The sequence below is a fragment of the Crassostrea angulata genome, chromosome 10 (assembly GCF_025612915.1).
Source record: "Crassostrea angulata isolate pt1a10 chromosome 10, ASM2561291v2, whole genome shotgun sequence".
NCBI classification, from domain to species: Eukaryota; Metazoa; Mollusca; class Bivalvia; order Ostreida; family Ostreidae; genus Magallana; species Magallana angulata.
Genome location: NC_069120.1, coordinates 2192342 through 2209103, shown reverse-complemented (window position 1 = coordinate 2209103; position 16762 = coordinate 2192342). Strand labels below are relative to the sequence as shown.

Sequence of the window (16762 nt, the reverse complement as noted above, 5' to 3'; positions counted from 1 at the left end):
AATGTTCCCTATTTTTGGGGTTTGATATGCTTTATTAGATAACCGAATGTTCCCTATTTTTGGGGGGTTGATATGCTTTATTAGATAACCGAATGTTCCCTATTTTTGGGGGTTGATATGCTTTATTAGATAACCGAATGTTCCCTATTTTTGGGGGTTTGATATGCTTTATTAGATAACCGAATGTTCCCTATTTTTGGGGGTTGATATGCTTTATTAGATAACCGAATGTTCCCTATTTTTGGGGGTTTGATATGCTTTATTAGATATAATGTAGCAAAAGTGTGTGCAGATTTCTTTTATTACTCACACACAAATACAGCGTGGTAGAATTTAAGAACAAATTATCAAATATCAACAAATAGAAAATAAATGTCTCAATTGTTGGGTAATTCAAGAATATTTTGAAATATAAATGTCGTGAACTTTTATCTATTTCACCTCAACTTCATGATGAACAAAACCTTATTGCTTACTCATGTGATAATCTGCTGATCTGGAGAACATTTTCCTTATGGAAACAAAATCATAATAAATGTAGAAACGCCAAAATAAGTTTAACCTTTATAATGAAGCAAATTTTGAGAAAAATAGATTTTAAATCAACACATTTTGTAACGGACCAGAGGTATAGTACAATTCCGTGAATTTTCTCCCTGACCAGAGAGTCAACGTACTTCTTTATAAGAAATTTAAAGAGGATGCGGATATTAGATTCGTGATTTTATTACAGTGATTATGAATTTGCTACAAAAAGAAATCGGCGAGATTTTCTGTTTGTCAGAGTTGTGTTTCTTGGCAATCATTGTGATCTTAATCACGTCACAAATACTGCCTAACATTGCAGAAAAATACATAAGCCACGTCATTGTTCTTTGCCTTAATAGCCCGTAGGAATTCACTAAAATAAACAGGCACGTAGCATCGTATTTAAAAGTGGATGACAGATTTATCCCGAAATCTTGACAAGGGGAGGGGGGGTATAGGTTTATATACCTAATACTTTTCCGATTCTGCTAAGGATTTGTAGTAGTAGTCGAAATAAGGTTTTTATCCTTTGAAGAAGAACAAGAATTTGTAATATATGGCACACACCAATGTCTTTTTCATCAGAGGTATGACGATAGAAGGCGGGTATTTGATATGAGGATAGTTTCGTGCTTGCTTTGTTTAGGTAAGTCGTTTAACCTTCATTATAGCAAGAAATTTCACAAACTAGCAAGTTTACCTATACAGCATTTGTATCATAATGTAACTAAAATTAAGGTTACCTGTATCAACATGTATATATCAAATGAAAATCAATGTGCAACTCTCCAGCATTCTCACATACGCAGATCATTCTTGTTGTCAAATTCAAATTCTGACGAATAAGATGAGAGAGAAGTAGCAGACGCTTAAAATAAATTGTAGAACTAGGTGTTTCAAATAAAATAAATATTTCTTTTTTCTTTAATTAATGATGGAAAAATACAAATATAAATATTATGCGAGGGTACATGTACAAACAAAACAATATCATTGTCATACAGTTTGTTTAGGGAGGGTTTTGAAATCATTGAAATGTTTCCTTTTTTGATAGATGGACTGATATCCCTTGGGATCGTCGGGTTCTAGTTCGTTCACCGGATCCGTATCGTGGTTTATCTGTAGAATATCCGGTTCCATGCTCTGATTAAGAATCTGGTGTGCCTTGTAGTTTTTATAATACCCACGGCTGTCGATTCTCTTGACCTCCCCTTTGGTGGAGTTTTTGGAGGGAGAAGGCGTGCGCCTGTTCCCCAGTGTCTCGGTTTTAACTGGACTCACGTTACGGACATTTCTAGTTGGGTAAGATATACCCTTATTTGGTGCTGTTTTACTGAGCGAATTAGAGTTTTCCATTGGCTTTTTGGACTTGTCTTTCTTTTCATCAAGCTCCAACAAAATACGCGAACCTTTCGGATCCTTTCTGTGGTTTTCTCGCGGGCGTCGTCTATCCGGTGACACAGATTTGTTCGTCGCCCTGAATAAATTATCTGGTGAGGGAATGTCTACAGGAGTCTTAGATGTGGGACTTTCACTTTCATTTTTGTTTCTCACAGCTCTTGGCTTCCTGGCATAATATTGCGATCTCTGTTGATGCCTTCCGGTGTAGGAATTCTTGGAACTGACGGTGTCTTCCGTTAGAGCAGGATCCGGAGACGGATTGACTGCCGGTTTTTCCGGTTTAGCGTTTGGGTCTTTATCCATTGGGAATTTCTCTTTCATGAGTTCGTCTAACGTCACAAATTTGGTGGACGGTTCCTTTTTCTTTTTAGGCGGAGGGGGTGGTGAAGGTTCACGGGGGACGGGCGGGGGCGGTGTCTTGGGTTTTGGTGGTTTCTTCTTAAGTACACCGCCCCTAGCTTCCACCTCCTTAATTACCTGTTCAGTCTAGAAATATATATAAAACCTCATGTAACATAGTGCTTATGGAATTTGTTATAGAATAGGAAAATTAACTAAAATATAATTTTAAAAAGATTCCTATATTAAATACAGACCCAGTTATAGAAGGCCGCGGCGCCGGGACTTATGTATCTGAGTTGTTCCTCCGTGTAAGGTTCTATTGTTATTTTGGCGTCTAGAGCGTTCTTCCTGCTGACGTCATCGGGGTTGAGTTCCGACATCTTGTATCGAAGTCCATCTTGTCCCCTGTTTCCCAGGAGGGCCATGCATTTCTTCCAGGTCTTAAACAATGCATAGAGCATTAGTGACATTATGTTAGTTATACATGATACACTACGCAACAATTTTATATACAAGCTGTATCATGGATTTAAAAAGTATATTATAAAGATTTATTTGTACATGTAATGGTTAACATATACTTTTACACAACATCGCAATATATCATAAAAGATAGAATATTTTCAACATGTACTTAAGTTTATGTTTGTAATTTGTAATTCATAAATCATACATGCTCAATTTAAACAACTCTTCATTTCATTTTTATATTTTTGATGTGTATTCCTATTTTTAAAAACTATTTCAATGTCAAATTGAAAGGTTTTGTTGAATATAAACAATACATACATTTGTTAGCAAAATGTTATACTGATGCTTCATGCAATTCCATAAACAAATGAAAAAAAAATCAAATATAAAATGCAAATTCATTAAAATTGTAAGCAAAAGTTTCACCGATTCAAGAAAACATTTTTAAGTCTTGGACATGTTGGAGTCAAGAAAAACCTCAGATTGATTTAGTTTGATTATTTTGTATTAGTTATTCATTATTACTCGCTGTCTGAATTTACCTCTACTTCGTGTCGTGGACAGTCCAGCAACAAAAGCGCCGCCTTGATAGTCTGGTGAACGCCATCTGGCGGGTGAACCAACTTCCGCAGTTCGTAGATGGTTCTAATGTCTGCGTTGAGTATCATGTCTTTAAGGTTATTTTTGGCAGCTAAGCGGTCCCGTAACCTTGAGGCAAGGGTCAGGGGCTGTTTCATAGAGGGGTCATTAATAGAGCGTGCCTTCACTATTGCCTTATCTAGCTCCTTCAAGTCTTGATCCTCATACGCTCTGATCAATGCTAAAAAATAAAACCTGCAGTATGACTAAACGTATTGCATCATTCACAATGGCGTTATTCACAATCGTTTCTAAACTATTGAAGTACAGAAGAGTGCTGCAAGTTGACAGAGCTTCTCTGATATATTATACATGTAATTCCCTTTAAAATGTGTTATGCTGTCTAATGTTACTTGATTAAGTATTCTACCTTGAGTTCACAATAATGCTGTTATACGTTTAGCATACTTATATACTTCGATTAATCAATCCAAAACAAAAACCTTTGTAATTTCTGTTAGAACTATTTCAAAATAAATGTTCAGACAATAACACCGAGCATGGACAGTGCCCAATGCGATCACAAACTCTGACAATTTTTACGAATCATTACTCATTAACAAACAAATTATAGAAAACCCTAGACTTTACTGAAACTAAACAATAATGCTAGGATAAGATATCAGAGATAGATATACCATTACATTGAATATTGATACATTTACACCATTATTATATCCTCTTCTGTGTATACATGTAATTACGGCATTGAAAGTTATTTCTAAAATTTCTGCTTTAAAACTCAATTTCTAAATACATGTTTAGATAAAATTTGTAACCACAACATTTGTTTTCATAACACAGCACCTCACAACCTTTGAACACATATGACAAAACCAGTTTTTATTGATGACATAGATAAGATAGGGTACCTAATAGAACATGTATTACAGGAAATAGCGCTTTACTTTACCGACATCAATAAGACATAAATATAGTGCGTGTTAACAGAATACAGTGTCGTTGGCTTGGGGACAACCGTCAGTCGTCTTACCTTCCTGGGCCTCGAGTTTCCGAAGAAGTCGGGATCCCTCCACCAGTAAATCGTCTCCCTGGGAAGGCTTTAGGTACTTATATTCGTTAAGTGCTCTCTTTATAAGAGCAGGTCGCCGAGAGTTAATGGCCGACTTCAGATTCTGAGAGAGCACGATCCGCTCGCTGGCTGTAAGCAAAGAAATTGATCTTAGCTATTGATTATTCTTAAGCGTTTTTCTAAATTTGTCTTCGGGTAGGAAAAATAACGGAAACAAGTCGTAATTTAAAAATAAGGAGGTATTTAAAAGGAAGGTTTACACTGAGGCAATTAGTCGTCGGACGTGTGTTTGCTTTCCAATTTCTGGCACAAGCGTCCATGTGTGTCTTGCTAACTTATGATCTCAGGTAGGTATTTAAAAATGTTAAAAACTTCAGTGGAGATAAGAAATAAAGAAAGGAAAGTAACCGAACTGTTCAGATGGCATATCCCAGATTAGAGTATTTTTTATTCTCTGTGCTCGTGAGTTCGTGAAGTATAATAGTATCATTTTTTCCGCTGGCGGAATGCTCTTTTAAATATATATATATTTTTTCTTTAAAGGTATGTAATTCAATGACGACAGCCTACAAATGACTAGAGGGGATTCTAACGCCTGACCTTTGGGCTGATCGAGTTGGATCTTCCTGTTGCTTTGCAACTGTTTCTCCGCCTCTGTTACGCTTTTTCCCTCCTTCTTCCGCTCGTCACGGATTATGCGCAGAACCTCCAGGAAGTCCTGAGTCTCTGTGACGTCATCATCGTTGTCTTCGTCCTCATTCTCCACTTTACGGATGAGGTACCTGGCTCGACTTTTCATGAATCCGACATCCTTCTTTTCGTAGATTGTAAAGACGTATTCCCCCACCTCGGGAACTTTGACCCTGTACAGTTCAATATCCTTCTCTGTGAAGCGCTCAACGGACTTAGACGTGGGTGGTTCATCAGACTTTCTCTTGGCAAGAAAAGCAATCAGATTGTCCATACACCGCGGTACGGGAAAGATGACCTCGTCGTCTGCAGTTTCAACCGTTTCTGTAGTTATTTCGTTAGAGTCTTTCCAAAAGTTTCTGTTGGTGTTTCCTTTCGATGTATTTGTCTGGCCCTTTTCTATTGGTCGTCCTGTAGAGTGAATGAGATACGTGAACGCATTATGTAACCGCTGGCTACTGTTTTTCTTGTAGGCGTAAAGGTTAAATGAATACTCCCCTTCGATAGGAAGATCTAGAAAATACAACTGATGACTTCTGTCCTCTTTCGTAACCACACGCATGCGCTCTGCTGCAACAGGATTGTTTGTGTTTAATTCGCATTGCAGCTGAATACCATCTTTAGCTTCAAATTCTAGCTTAGTGTGTCCTTCTTTGGCCTCAATAAAACTCGCCTGCGTCTGAAATCCACGCACCCAAATTTTGTAAGCGTTTGGATCCTCACCGAGCTGATCTTGTGAAAAGCAGGGAAAGGGATAATTCTTGACCCCGCGACCTGTGCACGTGATCAGGTAATTGTACACGTTAACCATCTCCGTGGCATTTGGTTCCAGGAATCCGTACAGCTTCAGGGCGTACTTTCCGGGTTTTGGGAGTCGAGTCTGGATCAGGTATTCCCCCGCGTGCCAGTGCATCATCACGTACTTCACAAGATTGACCTCATCTATGATAACACTTTTCATTTTGATCTTTAGTTTCAGTTTGTCACTTCCCTGCATCCTGATGTCTAGGATTCCATCTTCTGTTGTGATAAAAGCTTCCTTGTGTGTAATAGGAATAAGTTTCAGCTTCCTGGAGCGCGCGCATTCTCCCCATCCAATGCGAGGGTAGTCCGGAAGTGGGTCCGGCTCCTTTTCAGGAGTTGTACTGACAACGACGTACGTACACAGCAAGTCGAATTCACCGAGTTCTTTGCTTTGCTTATCGCGTCCAAAAATATCTAAGTAAAATCTTCCTGCCACTGGCAACATACACTTAAAATGAATTCTATCGTGGATGTGGTCAAAAATGGTGAATCTGTTTAGGATCTTATCGATAGGTTTCTTCCCTTCCGACCGATTCGTACGTCTAAAGGAATGCTTAAATTCGTACGACTCGCCTTTCTTCTCAGGGAACCACAAAATGATATCGGCTTTCCCCTCCTTTGCCTGTACGACTTGTTTGCCGTATAAGTTTCGTTTGATGCTGATCTCCATCTCATGACTGCGTTCTCTTACATACAGTTGTTCCCCCCAGTCTTTCTCAGACATCGGCGTCTTCATCAGCTGCCACTTGGAATCGTCGGGGAGGTGTGTCCAGATCAGCTGGCGCGGGTCCGTCAGGAAATACTGCTCGTCTACCTCCTCATTGTGGTGGTACCGAATGAACGACGCCTTTGACATGACGTCATCGTTGTCCTCGTTCTGGTCGTCAACAGACTCTTGATCTAGGAAGTCTCCGTTCTCATTGAAGTCGTCGTCCTTTCCGGAGTCGACCTCCACACATTCGATAGCCCAAAATAGGTCGATCAGCCGCCACTCATCACGGACGTACACCGCATTCCACTGCGCCGCCATCTCCTCGTGGTTTATCGGATCTCCCACCGTGTACATTTTACTTTTAGTCATTCCATCAACAACCACGCAGGGAATGTCAAACAGCCTTGAAAAACGGAAAAGTGATAATTTATATTTGTTAGGGTCATAATGTAAATATTGAATTAAAAGAATAAAATACCTAACATCAAGGATTACCAATCACACCGTATCACACATTGCAAATATATTGATTTTAGCAATCAATTTAGTATGGGACAAATTCTATGGAAGGGAATTACCGCCAAAAGTCTATGTATCTTGCTTTTATTCTTATTATGCTTACTTCTTTATTCTTCAGTACATTTAGACTTGCATGTCACTTTATTGTTTTCATATTCATGCTTATCTAATTTCACTTTGATTCTCTTTGATCCTTCATTGTTTGCTTAATTCTATGTTGCAACATTCTCTTCTTATTCGCGTTAATTCTTTCTTCTATCTCTGTTACAAACGTGAATTCAAACACGCAAACCATAAAGCACTTTCAATAAAGACGAATACATGTTGCATGAATTAAATGCTGCATTATGACGCCAGGCGGCAGTGTGCGCGCTACAATTGCTGCTCCCTGAAAAAAAACAACGTAGCTTGCTAAATGTGGGATGTTTCGCACCATGACATTTCGCTCCAATGTTTATATGGAAGGTTTATGTACTAAGGGTTATAATTTTGTTTGCCGGGGAGGGGGTGGGGGTATGTCGAGTTCTATTTTCAGCAGGTTTACTATGTGAATTAAAAAAAGTTTGAATTTTCAAGGGTGGTGGGGTGACTGGACCTCCCTCCTAAAATAAAATAAAATAAAATTCTAAGTCTGCGCATCAGTTATTTACATGAGACGATATAATCTTACAGTTCTCATAATTAGCACCCGTATCATAATTATCATCATCGCAAGCTTGATATGGAAGTCGGTCAATTCAACTCTTCATTTAATCAAGACCAGTTGACAGGTAGACATGTATAAGGTTCATGTCTCTAAGTTACATGTACATAGCTTATATAAACACGTGCACCTTCAAATCTAAACATGAAAATTCAGTTACATGTACATGATTTATATTAAAATAAACAAAGTTAACCTACAATAAACATGGCTGTGAATGATACATACACATTTTTATCGCTTGAAAATTTGTGTAAATAAGAAGCATACATTATTTATGTTTTGTATTTTGGAAGAAAAAAAATTCATTTAGAACTTTATATAAGAATTTTTATTAAGACTTGATTTAGATTTTAAACCAAAACGTATAAACAGTTATATCACATACCGTATTTTAATCTATTTGCCTGGTTTGTTTTCGTTTTACTTTACTTTTTGTGTAATTAAGTCACTGATAATTTAGATTCGTTAATTTTACCGCGTATACGTATATTTACTTCTGCGATTCCATCGTTCTGTGCCGAATCGCAAGAATATAAAATCGCGTGCACCAAACTTTGTTTTCATATCACAAGTTCAAAACTTTTAGAAAAATAAGTGAGCCATGATTTTAAAACCTGCAGTTTTAAGTTTTTTTAACCCGGAATTTCACGCGGGTATTAATTCATCGCATTTAATCAGGGATACACAGTACTGTAGCCTACCGAGAGGTACATAGTGATTCATGCAAGTGATAATTTTCACACGTACTAGAGTACAGGAAAAGCTACTTCTAAACATTTCGTACCCCAGTCCTTTTATTGTTTTTCAAAAACATCTTTAAATTTGGTTGAAACTTATTTCTTTTCCATCTACATATTCCACGGGTACCTCTGGACAGAACCGTGCATCACCCCACCTTGTTTCACCTCAAATGAAAATAAAGTCCTGTCGACGTTCCTCTTCTAAAAATTAACCCTTCCTGCAAATACATTGCATTGCGGATCTAGTAGGAGATCAGATCCACCCATAATGGAAAATTCACACTTTTTTAATCAGCCAATAAAAAAATTAATACAAAATTATCTCTCAGCCCCCCCCCCCCCTCCCCCTTTATGATTTTTTTAGAACCGCGCGGCTCAGACATTTTACATGTATACAAAAAAAAACCGTATCTTTTTGAGTCTGCGTATATCGTGGCTTGTTAAAAGTTGACTATATTAACATGTATTTCATATTCCTATACTAAGCCCTTAATTTGTTAAATTTATGCCATTTGTTAGTTTCGTTTTAATAAATCTTCGGGAGCAGCAATTGTAGCGCACACACTGCCGCCTGGCGTCATAATGCAGCATAATGCAGCATAATTCATACAACTTGTATTCGTCTTTATTGAAAGTGCCATATGGTTTGCGTGTTTGAATTCACGTTTGTAACAGAGATAGAAGAAAGAATTAACACGAATAAGAAGAGAATATTGCAACATAGAAATAAGCAAGCAATAAAGAATTAAAGAGAATCAAAGTGAAATTAGATAAGCATGAATATGAAAATAAAGTGACGTGCAAGTCTAAATGTACTGAAGAATAAAGAAGTAAGCATAATAAGAATAAAAGCAAGATACATAGAATTTTGGCGGTAATTCCTTTCCTAAAATTCTTACTGGCACATGATGTAAAACAGCTGAGCGTGATTGCCAAATCCACTCTGAATTTTGCTGAAGTATTCGAGGGGTGTGTTTGGGGGAGGGGTTTCCTCTATTTTCATTTTCTTGACGTTGTATGACGTAATCCAGCGGAATATGACCCGTACTTTAACTAGGTCATCCTCCCACGCGTCGTCGTCAGACAGGTACTTGGTCAGGTCCCAGAACGACTCCTTCAACAGGGAGTTGGTCGCCTTAGATAAGAACAAGTTCTTACATTAGTCCATAGAACCCACTGTGTAGTGTTGTTAACGATAGTTGTTATATATTCCTTTGCCATCTTAAGTCTTATGTTATGCTTTAATTTGACTTATGAATTAATCACTCGTCACATTTATATCAATAAAAAGGTTGACTTTAACAGTGTATACTTTGAGGGCGTGATGGTCGATAACGCTGAAATCGACATCCTTCAGGAGTTCCTTCTTGCTGGATCCAGGAGGTTTTACTTCCGGGATTCCCACCTCTTCCTTCAATAAACCATATCATAGATAAATCAAACAAACTGTCGATTTTAATCACTACTAAGAATTTGTGCCAACAAAATTATTTTGACACAAAAGCCATGAATACGAAATCTTGGATTTGGGAGGGGGGGGGGGGTGTCTTTTGCAGATATCACTGTCGCTGTCTCTTTGTTTAAAATTAATTAAAACATTTTTTGGCGAGTCAAGCTCAAAGAAATATGGAAGACAACATTTTTTAAACAATCTTCGACTTTGATATAATATATGTATGCATGCTATGAGAGTGCATTTTCCTAATTGTTCGTATACATGTATAATAACAGATTTATATTATAGGAGACTCACAAATGGAAATGGAGGCGGTGATTATAGTTCAAATAGTGAATAAATATTATATTAATAAATATGGATTTACAATGATATTGCTAGATAAAAAAAATCGGTTGTTTTATTCAGTTTTGATATGGTCCATTTATTGTCATATCAAAAGGAAAAATTCTCTTAATTCTCGTGGAAGGGAGGTAAAACAGCATATTATAGTGTAATTCTGGTTACATCCTTTATTATGTTATACTCTGTGAAAATAACACCTAGTTTAAATAGATATGTACACACACCAGTTTCATTAAAAAAATATATATACATGTAAGTTGATTTGAACATATTTTTATTGTACAAAAATTACAACAGGGATTGGACACAAGTTCAAAAACTTAGATCGCCCTCTCCCAATACAAGTATATAATACAGTAAAAATAATGTATACACAACATGTAAGGTCAACAGATCATATGACAGTTATATATAGATTTTCAATGGTGTACAAACATCAACTAAATCTTTTTGTACCTTTGATATAACGATAAACTAGAGAAAATAAAAGTTTGTTTTCGCTGACACTGATTGCGTTGTCGCCCCAAAGTAGGACATGGGTATTAACAATATTTAAATTTACAATATTGAAAATTTCATTAAGCATAACATTTCTGGCCTCTTTATATTTATTACAAGTGAAAAAATAATGATAAGTGTCTTCGAGCTTGCCACACGAACAGAGTGGACTATTAATAATATTACAACGAAAAAGATCACTATTTAGTACACAATTATGACGAAGTCTAGTATGAATAATATTAAAAAATCTGTCACCATAAGTAAAAAAATCAGGTTTAGTTCGACAGGTAATACCATTTTGATTTATGATAGAAACATGTATTTTTTCTTTGAAAATGCGAATGGAGTCACTTTCACGGACATCCTTTGAAAGCGCATTCCATTCATTAACAACAGTGGGAACAAATGAAGATTTATACAATTGTAAACGACATTTTGGTATACTATAATTTTGTGCATTTCTTGTAAAATAATTGGATGCATTAACACGTTTATTTGGGAAAATGTCCATTACATAATTGGGTAAAAGGTTTCTATCAATTTTATACATGGTTTTCAGCCTGGACATTTTCCTTCTACTATCAAGTGTTTCCCACCCTGTTTCGAAATAAAGAGAATCCCTAGAAGCGAAAATAGGTAATCCTGTGACGATTCTTGCTGCAATCAATTGTATTTGTTCTAATCTTTCGGAATCAGTGAAAGTGCACCCGCCCCATACATCAGATGCATATTCTAACTGAGGTCTTATAAATGAAGTATATAACAATGATAGTGACTTTCTATTAAGTTTGAATTTGAGTTTTTTCATTAGTCCCAATGTAAGTTATTTCCATGCTGATTTTTCTGTCCGCTAATTCGTTTTGAACACAAATTAAAAGTTCCTATTTTTTTTTAGGTCTTAATCTTTAATTTCCTTTTAAAAAAATGACCTGATCTTTGTTTAAATGAGAAATAATTGTTCGCTCTGTATCTCTCTTATAACTCAACGAATGACAGTCAAATTTTAGAAAACTATTAGCACAGGGGCCAAGCCCGTTTTAACATTAATTTCAATGTAACCATAAATAAAGAAAGGGGTCGAACTCTGACCCAAATAAAAAACTACCAGTCGCTTCAAAAGCCTAATAAATCAATTAATTTTTAAAACACCCGCAATATGCATGTATTTTTCGGAAAAGTGATGTCTGAGATACACTCATGCCGAATTTCAAGTTGATGGGTCTTAAAATAGCGGAGATATACGTCATTATTCTCTCGAAGTCGCCAGTTTATTTTTACTCGGACATTTACCGGTCCAGGGCTCACGATGGGATTTTGCCTCTGACAACAGCAGTATTGCAACAAGTCGAGAAACATTCGCACTAATCTTTGAAAATCTCACATCAAGCACATGCTACTTACATCCTTAAATTCCGATAAAATTCCTTGAATACTCTCCAAACTGAACTTTTATTCTGCAGCCACATCAACTTCTGACCAGACCTGCCATTGTGATAGCTAATGTTTAACTCAATTTCATTGGTTGATATTCCTGATGGTCCAATCAGTATCAGTCGTTCTCGAAGACGTCAAAATGGCTGGCCCTGTCAGAAGTCAATGTGGTTGCAGAATAAAAGTTCAGTATAGAGAGTATTCAAGGAGTTTTTGTTTGTAAGTAGCGTGCGTTTGATGTAAGATTTTAAAAGATTAGTGCGAATGTTTCTCGACTTGTTGCAATACTGCTGTTGTCAGAGGCAAAATCCCATCGTGAGCCCTGGACCGGTAAATGTCCGAGTAAAAATAAACTGGCGACTTCGAGAGAATAATGACGTATATCTCCGCTATTTTAAGACCCATCAACTTGAAATTCGGCATGAGTGTATCTCAGACACTACTTTTCCGAAAAATACATGCATATTGCGAGTGTTTTAAAAATTAACTGATTTATTTCGGGCCGCCGGAAGGCGGTCCGTTATTTGATATACATTTAGATATTGTTACTGCGTTTCTGCGGGATAGTTCTTGTTTCATAGAATTAATATTATGCTTATTTTTTATGAATTAAAAGTCAATTTGCATGTAGAAATATGTGTTATGCCTTTTAAAAAATATCACACATTTTTTGTTTTACTCGTAAATGAAAAATAGGTCATACTTAGTGAATTGTCGTGTTTGGCGCGTTTTTATCGAGACTATAATCTTTTCGGAAAATTTCGGAGTTCTTCATTCTTTTCAAAACAATGCATCGGGATCGGTATGCGGGACATACTAAAAACCTGAAATACTAACGACCTGAATGTCATTAAATTTTATATAAATGATATATTTGAATTTCTATGTGCCGTGTTAAGTAAAATGACTTTGTGTGTGTATTTATTATATTTCCACGTAAAATGGGGTAGAAAATATCATGAAATGACATCCATTTCAATTAGTTACGCAAAAATAATGTGAATTGACTGAACAATTTGAACTAATCCATTTCTTTTTTATCACGTGGTCCCTTGAAATCATATAAACTAATACATTAAGTTTTTATTCAATACGATGCAACAAAAAAACAAAAAACAAAATGGTTTGCAATACATAATCTCCAAGAGAAAAGTGATGAATTGAACTTTGTACATGTATTAGAGTAATGTACAAATCAATGTGTTCTCCATTACTTCATCAGTTCCATCTTCGCTGGCCAAGGGTTTACGATCCGCTTCTCTCCTCTACAACGTTGTAAAGGAGAGAAGCGGATCGTAAACCCTTGGCTAGCGAAGATGCATCAGTTCATATATACTCTGGCAATGATCATAAAAATACCGTTATATATGCTTACAGTAACTCGATTCTTTATGATAATAGTAAAATGTTAAACTTCAAAACAAATTGCTGAAAGTATATTAAAATTTACCATTAAAATTAGTACAAGCAACTCTCTTTTTTTCTTTGTGGTGTGTGTTTATGTTAACAACCAATGATTCATACAACAATTATATTTTTTGCGGCCCTTTTGACGCTTGCGTCAATATGATTTCTTGTTAGGCTTTTGAAGCGAGCTGGTAGTTTTTTATTTGGGTCAGAGTTCGACCCCTTTCTTTATTTATGGTTACATTGAAATTAATGTTAAAACGGGCTTGGCTCCCGTGACTATTAGAAATGCCTAACTGAAGCACTTTAAAGATTAAAAATGGAAAAATAACATCGCCCAAATTCGTGACCATATGCCCCTTTAAAATATTTCACGGTTGAAAATGAACGTGAATTTAGTTATTTATCATAAATCTACCTTTACTTGCAATCGCAACTTCTCGGGCCTTTCCGGCAAGCTCGAAAAAACACCGAGCTCCGTCGGAATGGCTCGAAAAGCTGCGATTGCTTACTTGATCATTTAAATTAAAAAAAAAATCATCCCTTTAGTTAGCTTTGGTGAAAACAAAGAACAAATATCAATATTTTAATGTTTATCAAAGCGTATGGTCATTTGTTCGAGAGGAAGGCGTGGGGGGGGTTGGCTAAATTGGGCGTAAGACGGTAATGTACAGGCTTACCTTTTCTTCTGTTGTGTTCGTAGCTTCCTGTTTTGGTTATATATAATTTTATACATTGTATTTTTGTAACACAGTTTGTAACCACAATTTATAATCTTTTCTTACTGAGGAACAGAATATCATGATTTGAGATATAATATCTCCATGCAAGTAAATGCATTACAAAATATTTGAAAAGAGCTAAACAAATTTTAAGATCGTACTAAAAAGTTTTCCTTGAATGTTTTGAATAACAAAGAGTAACTATAAGAATACTAAATAATAATTGCGATGGATTAAATTGAAGCGGGATGATTGGGGGGGGGGGGGGGGATTCATGTAACATCAAAAGGTGTGATATGGAATATTCATCAGTTGTGGGTGTTATTATGGATTATTCGATTATTTGTGTTTTGTACTGTGATATAACTACTACCGTATTAAAAGATTAATTCGGGGTAGGAATAACATATTACATACATGTATATACTACCTCTCTATTGTCAGTGGGTGCATTCTCCTGGTGAAAACAAACAGCAAATTCACATTAACTGTGTGTTTAAATCAATATCTAAATTAATATCTTGTTATGGGTACCTCATAACGAATACAAGTTTTCATATTTCCCAGTGTATCTAGGTTTCGCTTGAATTAATTGTCCAGATTTTACTTGGTCTTACCGGCTTAGATGCAGAGGAATTAGGTTTGTCTTTTTTCGGCATTTTAGACAGATATTTCTCTTTTTCATGTACCTGTAAAAAATTATACAGTATACAACAAAACCTTTGTCCGCATCAATCACAGCTGTAGAGAATTACTGTCAACATTACAAAATCAACATGGCCGCCATATATAAAATTATAGAGAAGTACAGATGTGTATTCAATTTGTCCTGTATATTACAACACCAACTTACGTATCCTATAAACAGAAGAATTTTTTTAATAAAAATGAATAGAATATGAATTATAAATACTTACGTGTGTTCATTTTACATCTATAAGTTTAACCATAAGTTCTGGCCTAGAACTATTGCAGGTACACGGTCCGTAATAGCCTTAATCCCTGCTGTGTGCTGATCTTTGGCACACACCATTCGTTAATCCGGTTAATCCCCTACCTGACGCTTTACTATGGATTAAACTACAGAAATGGAAAATCACCTTGGCAGGGTTTTTTCTCTGGACGATTGACGATAGATAAAACTTATTAATATTGCATAAAAACAGTTATGCACTGTTGTTGGCGTTCAAAATGTCAATAAACATTGCAAATAAACTTGTTTGCTATCTTTTATTGGATTTCGGAATACTATTAATATCATATTTTTCTTTTAAAATATTTATCTATTGATGCAAAACAAAATAGGATACATCTGACATTTGTTATAAAAGAAAAGAGGGTTTTTTTTACAATCAGATTCTATGTTAGTTTTCGACAAATACAAAATGGATATTTTTACGATGTTAACAGCCCCTTATACTTCTTCTGTTTCAGGTTGTATATCGTTTAAAACAGTTGTGTAAACCTTTTATTTAGGTCGGATCATAATTCAATTATTAAACCCCGCAATTTAATCCTCAAAATAATTACCACATTTAACTAGGTTACTTTATAAATGTATGAAATAATTTTAAAGGGGACCAGTCCAAGATTTATACATATATAAACATATAGATCAAACAATCAGTGAATTCCTGTGAACATACCATGGATATGATGAAGACGTCTGGATAGTTATGGCCATTTTTGGACTATTTTAATCTCCTTCAGAAAGAGTCTGAGCTATTTATAAAGATATAGAAAAATACTTAATTTTAAAGCTCAATAATTTTGAATTTTACTTCACTTTGTTTACGGCTAAAAATATCTGATATTTAAATGGACATCTGGTGGTTATTTAAAAGTTGACCATCCACATTTATTGCCGTGTGCTCTTACATGCAAGTATGTTGTATTAACACATATTTATATCAACCGAATACGACTCTCTCTTTTCTTATCGAAACGTATAGCACTATAGAAACAGACAGGACTGATATCTACACGCCCCGTTTATCGATTGGTCAAAACCTACAACTACCTAAGGAAAATCACGGACTGCATCATAATCATGATGATGTCAGACAGATTCCCATAATACCGATTTGGCTGTTTCTTTTATCTAACGTACTGATGTACATAAACTGAAAATTAGTGAATTTTACGTACGTTTTACAATCAATTTATTACTTTGTTAGAAGAAAAATGTAAATATAAACAAAAAAATGTTTTCTTTTCTTCATGCGGGTTATGAAGGTAGCGGCTATTGCAGAAAAAAAAACATATCCCGCTAACGCGGGTTATATGTACATATTTTCTGCAAATATAAACAAAAA

General features: G+C 35.7%; 1 protein-coding gene across 3 annotated transcripts; it reads right to left on the bottom strand.

Annotated features, from left to right (window-relative positions):
• Positions 1 to 1422: 1422 nt before the first annotated feature.
• LOC128167313 (uncharacterized) lies at positions 1423 to 15420 on the bottom strand. Of its 3 annotated transcripts, XM_052832955.1 has the most exons (11): positions 15365 to 15419; positions 15065 to 15136; positions 14878 to 14904; positions 14406 to 14432; positions 9898 to 9996; positions 9485 to 9720; positions 5015 to 7023; positions 4376 to 4543; positions 3285 to 3562; positions 2526 to 2711; positions 1423 to 2415 (listed from the first exon to the last, which is right to left on the bottom strand). In XM_052832955.1, exons 2-11 carry the CDS (start codon positions 15104 to 15106, stop codon positions 1525 to 1527), a joined length of 3963 nt encoding a protein of 1320 aa, XP_052688915.1. In that variant the 5' UTR covers positions 15107 to 15136; positions 15365 to 15419; the 3' UTR covers positions 1423 to 1524. The 3 variants fall into 3 exon arrangements, with proteins under 3 accessions (XP_052688915.1, XP_052688917.1, XP_052688918.1); XM_052832957.1 differs by lacking the exon at positions 14406 to 14432 and having other exon boundaries at positions 15365 to 15420; XM_052832958.1 differs by lacking the exons at positions 14406 to 14432; positions 14878 to 14904 and having other exon boundaries at positions 15365 to 15392.
• Positions 15421 to 16762: the final 1342 nt, after the last annotated feature.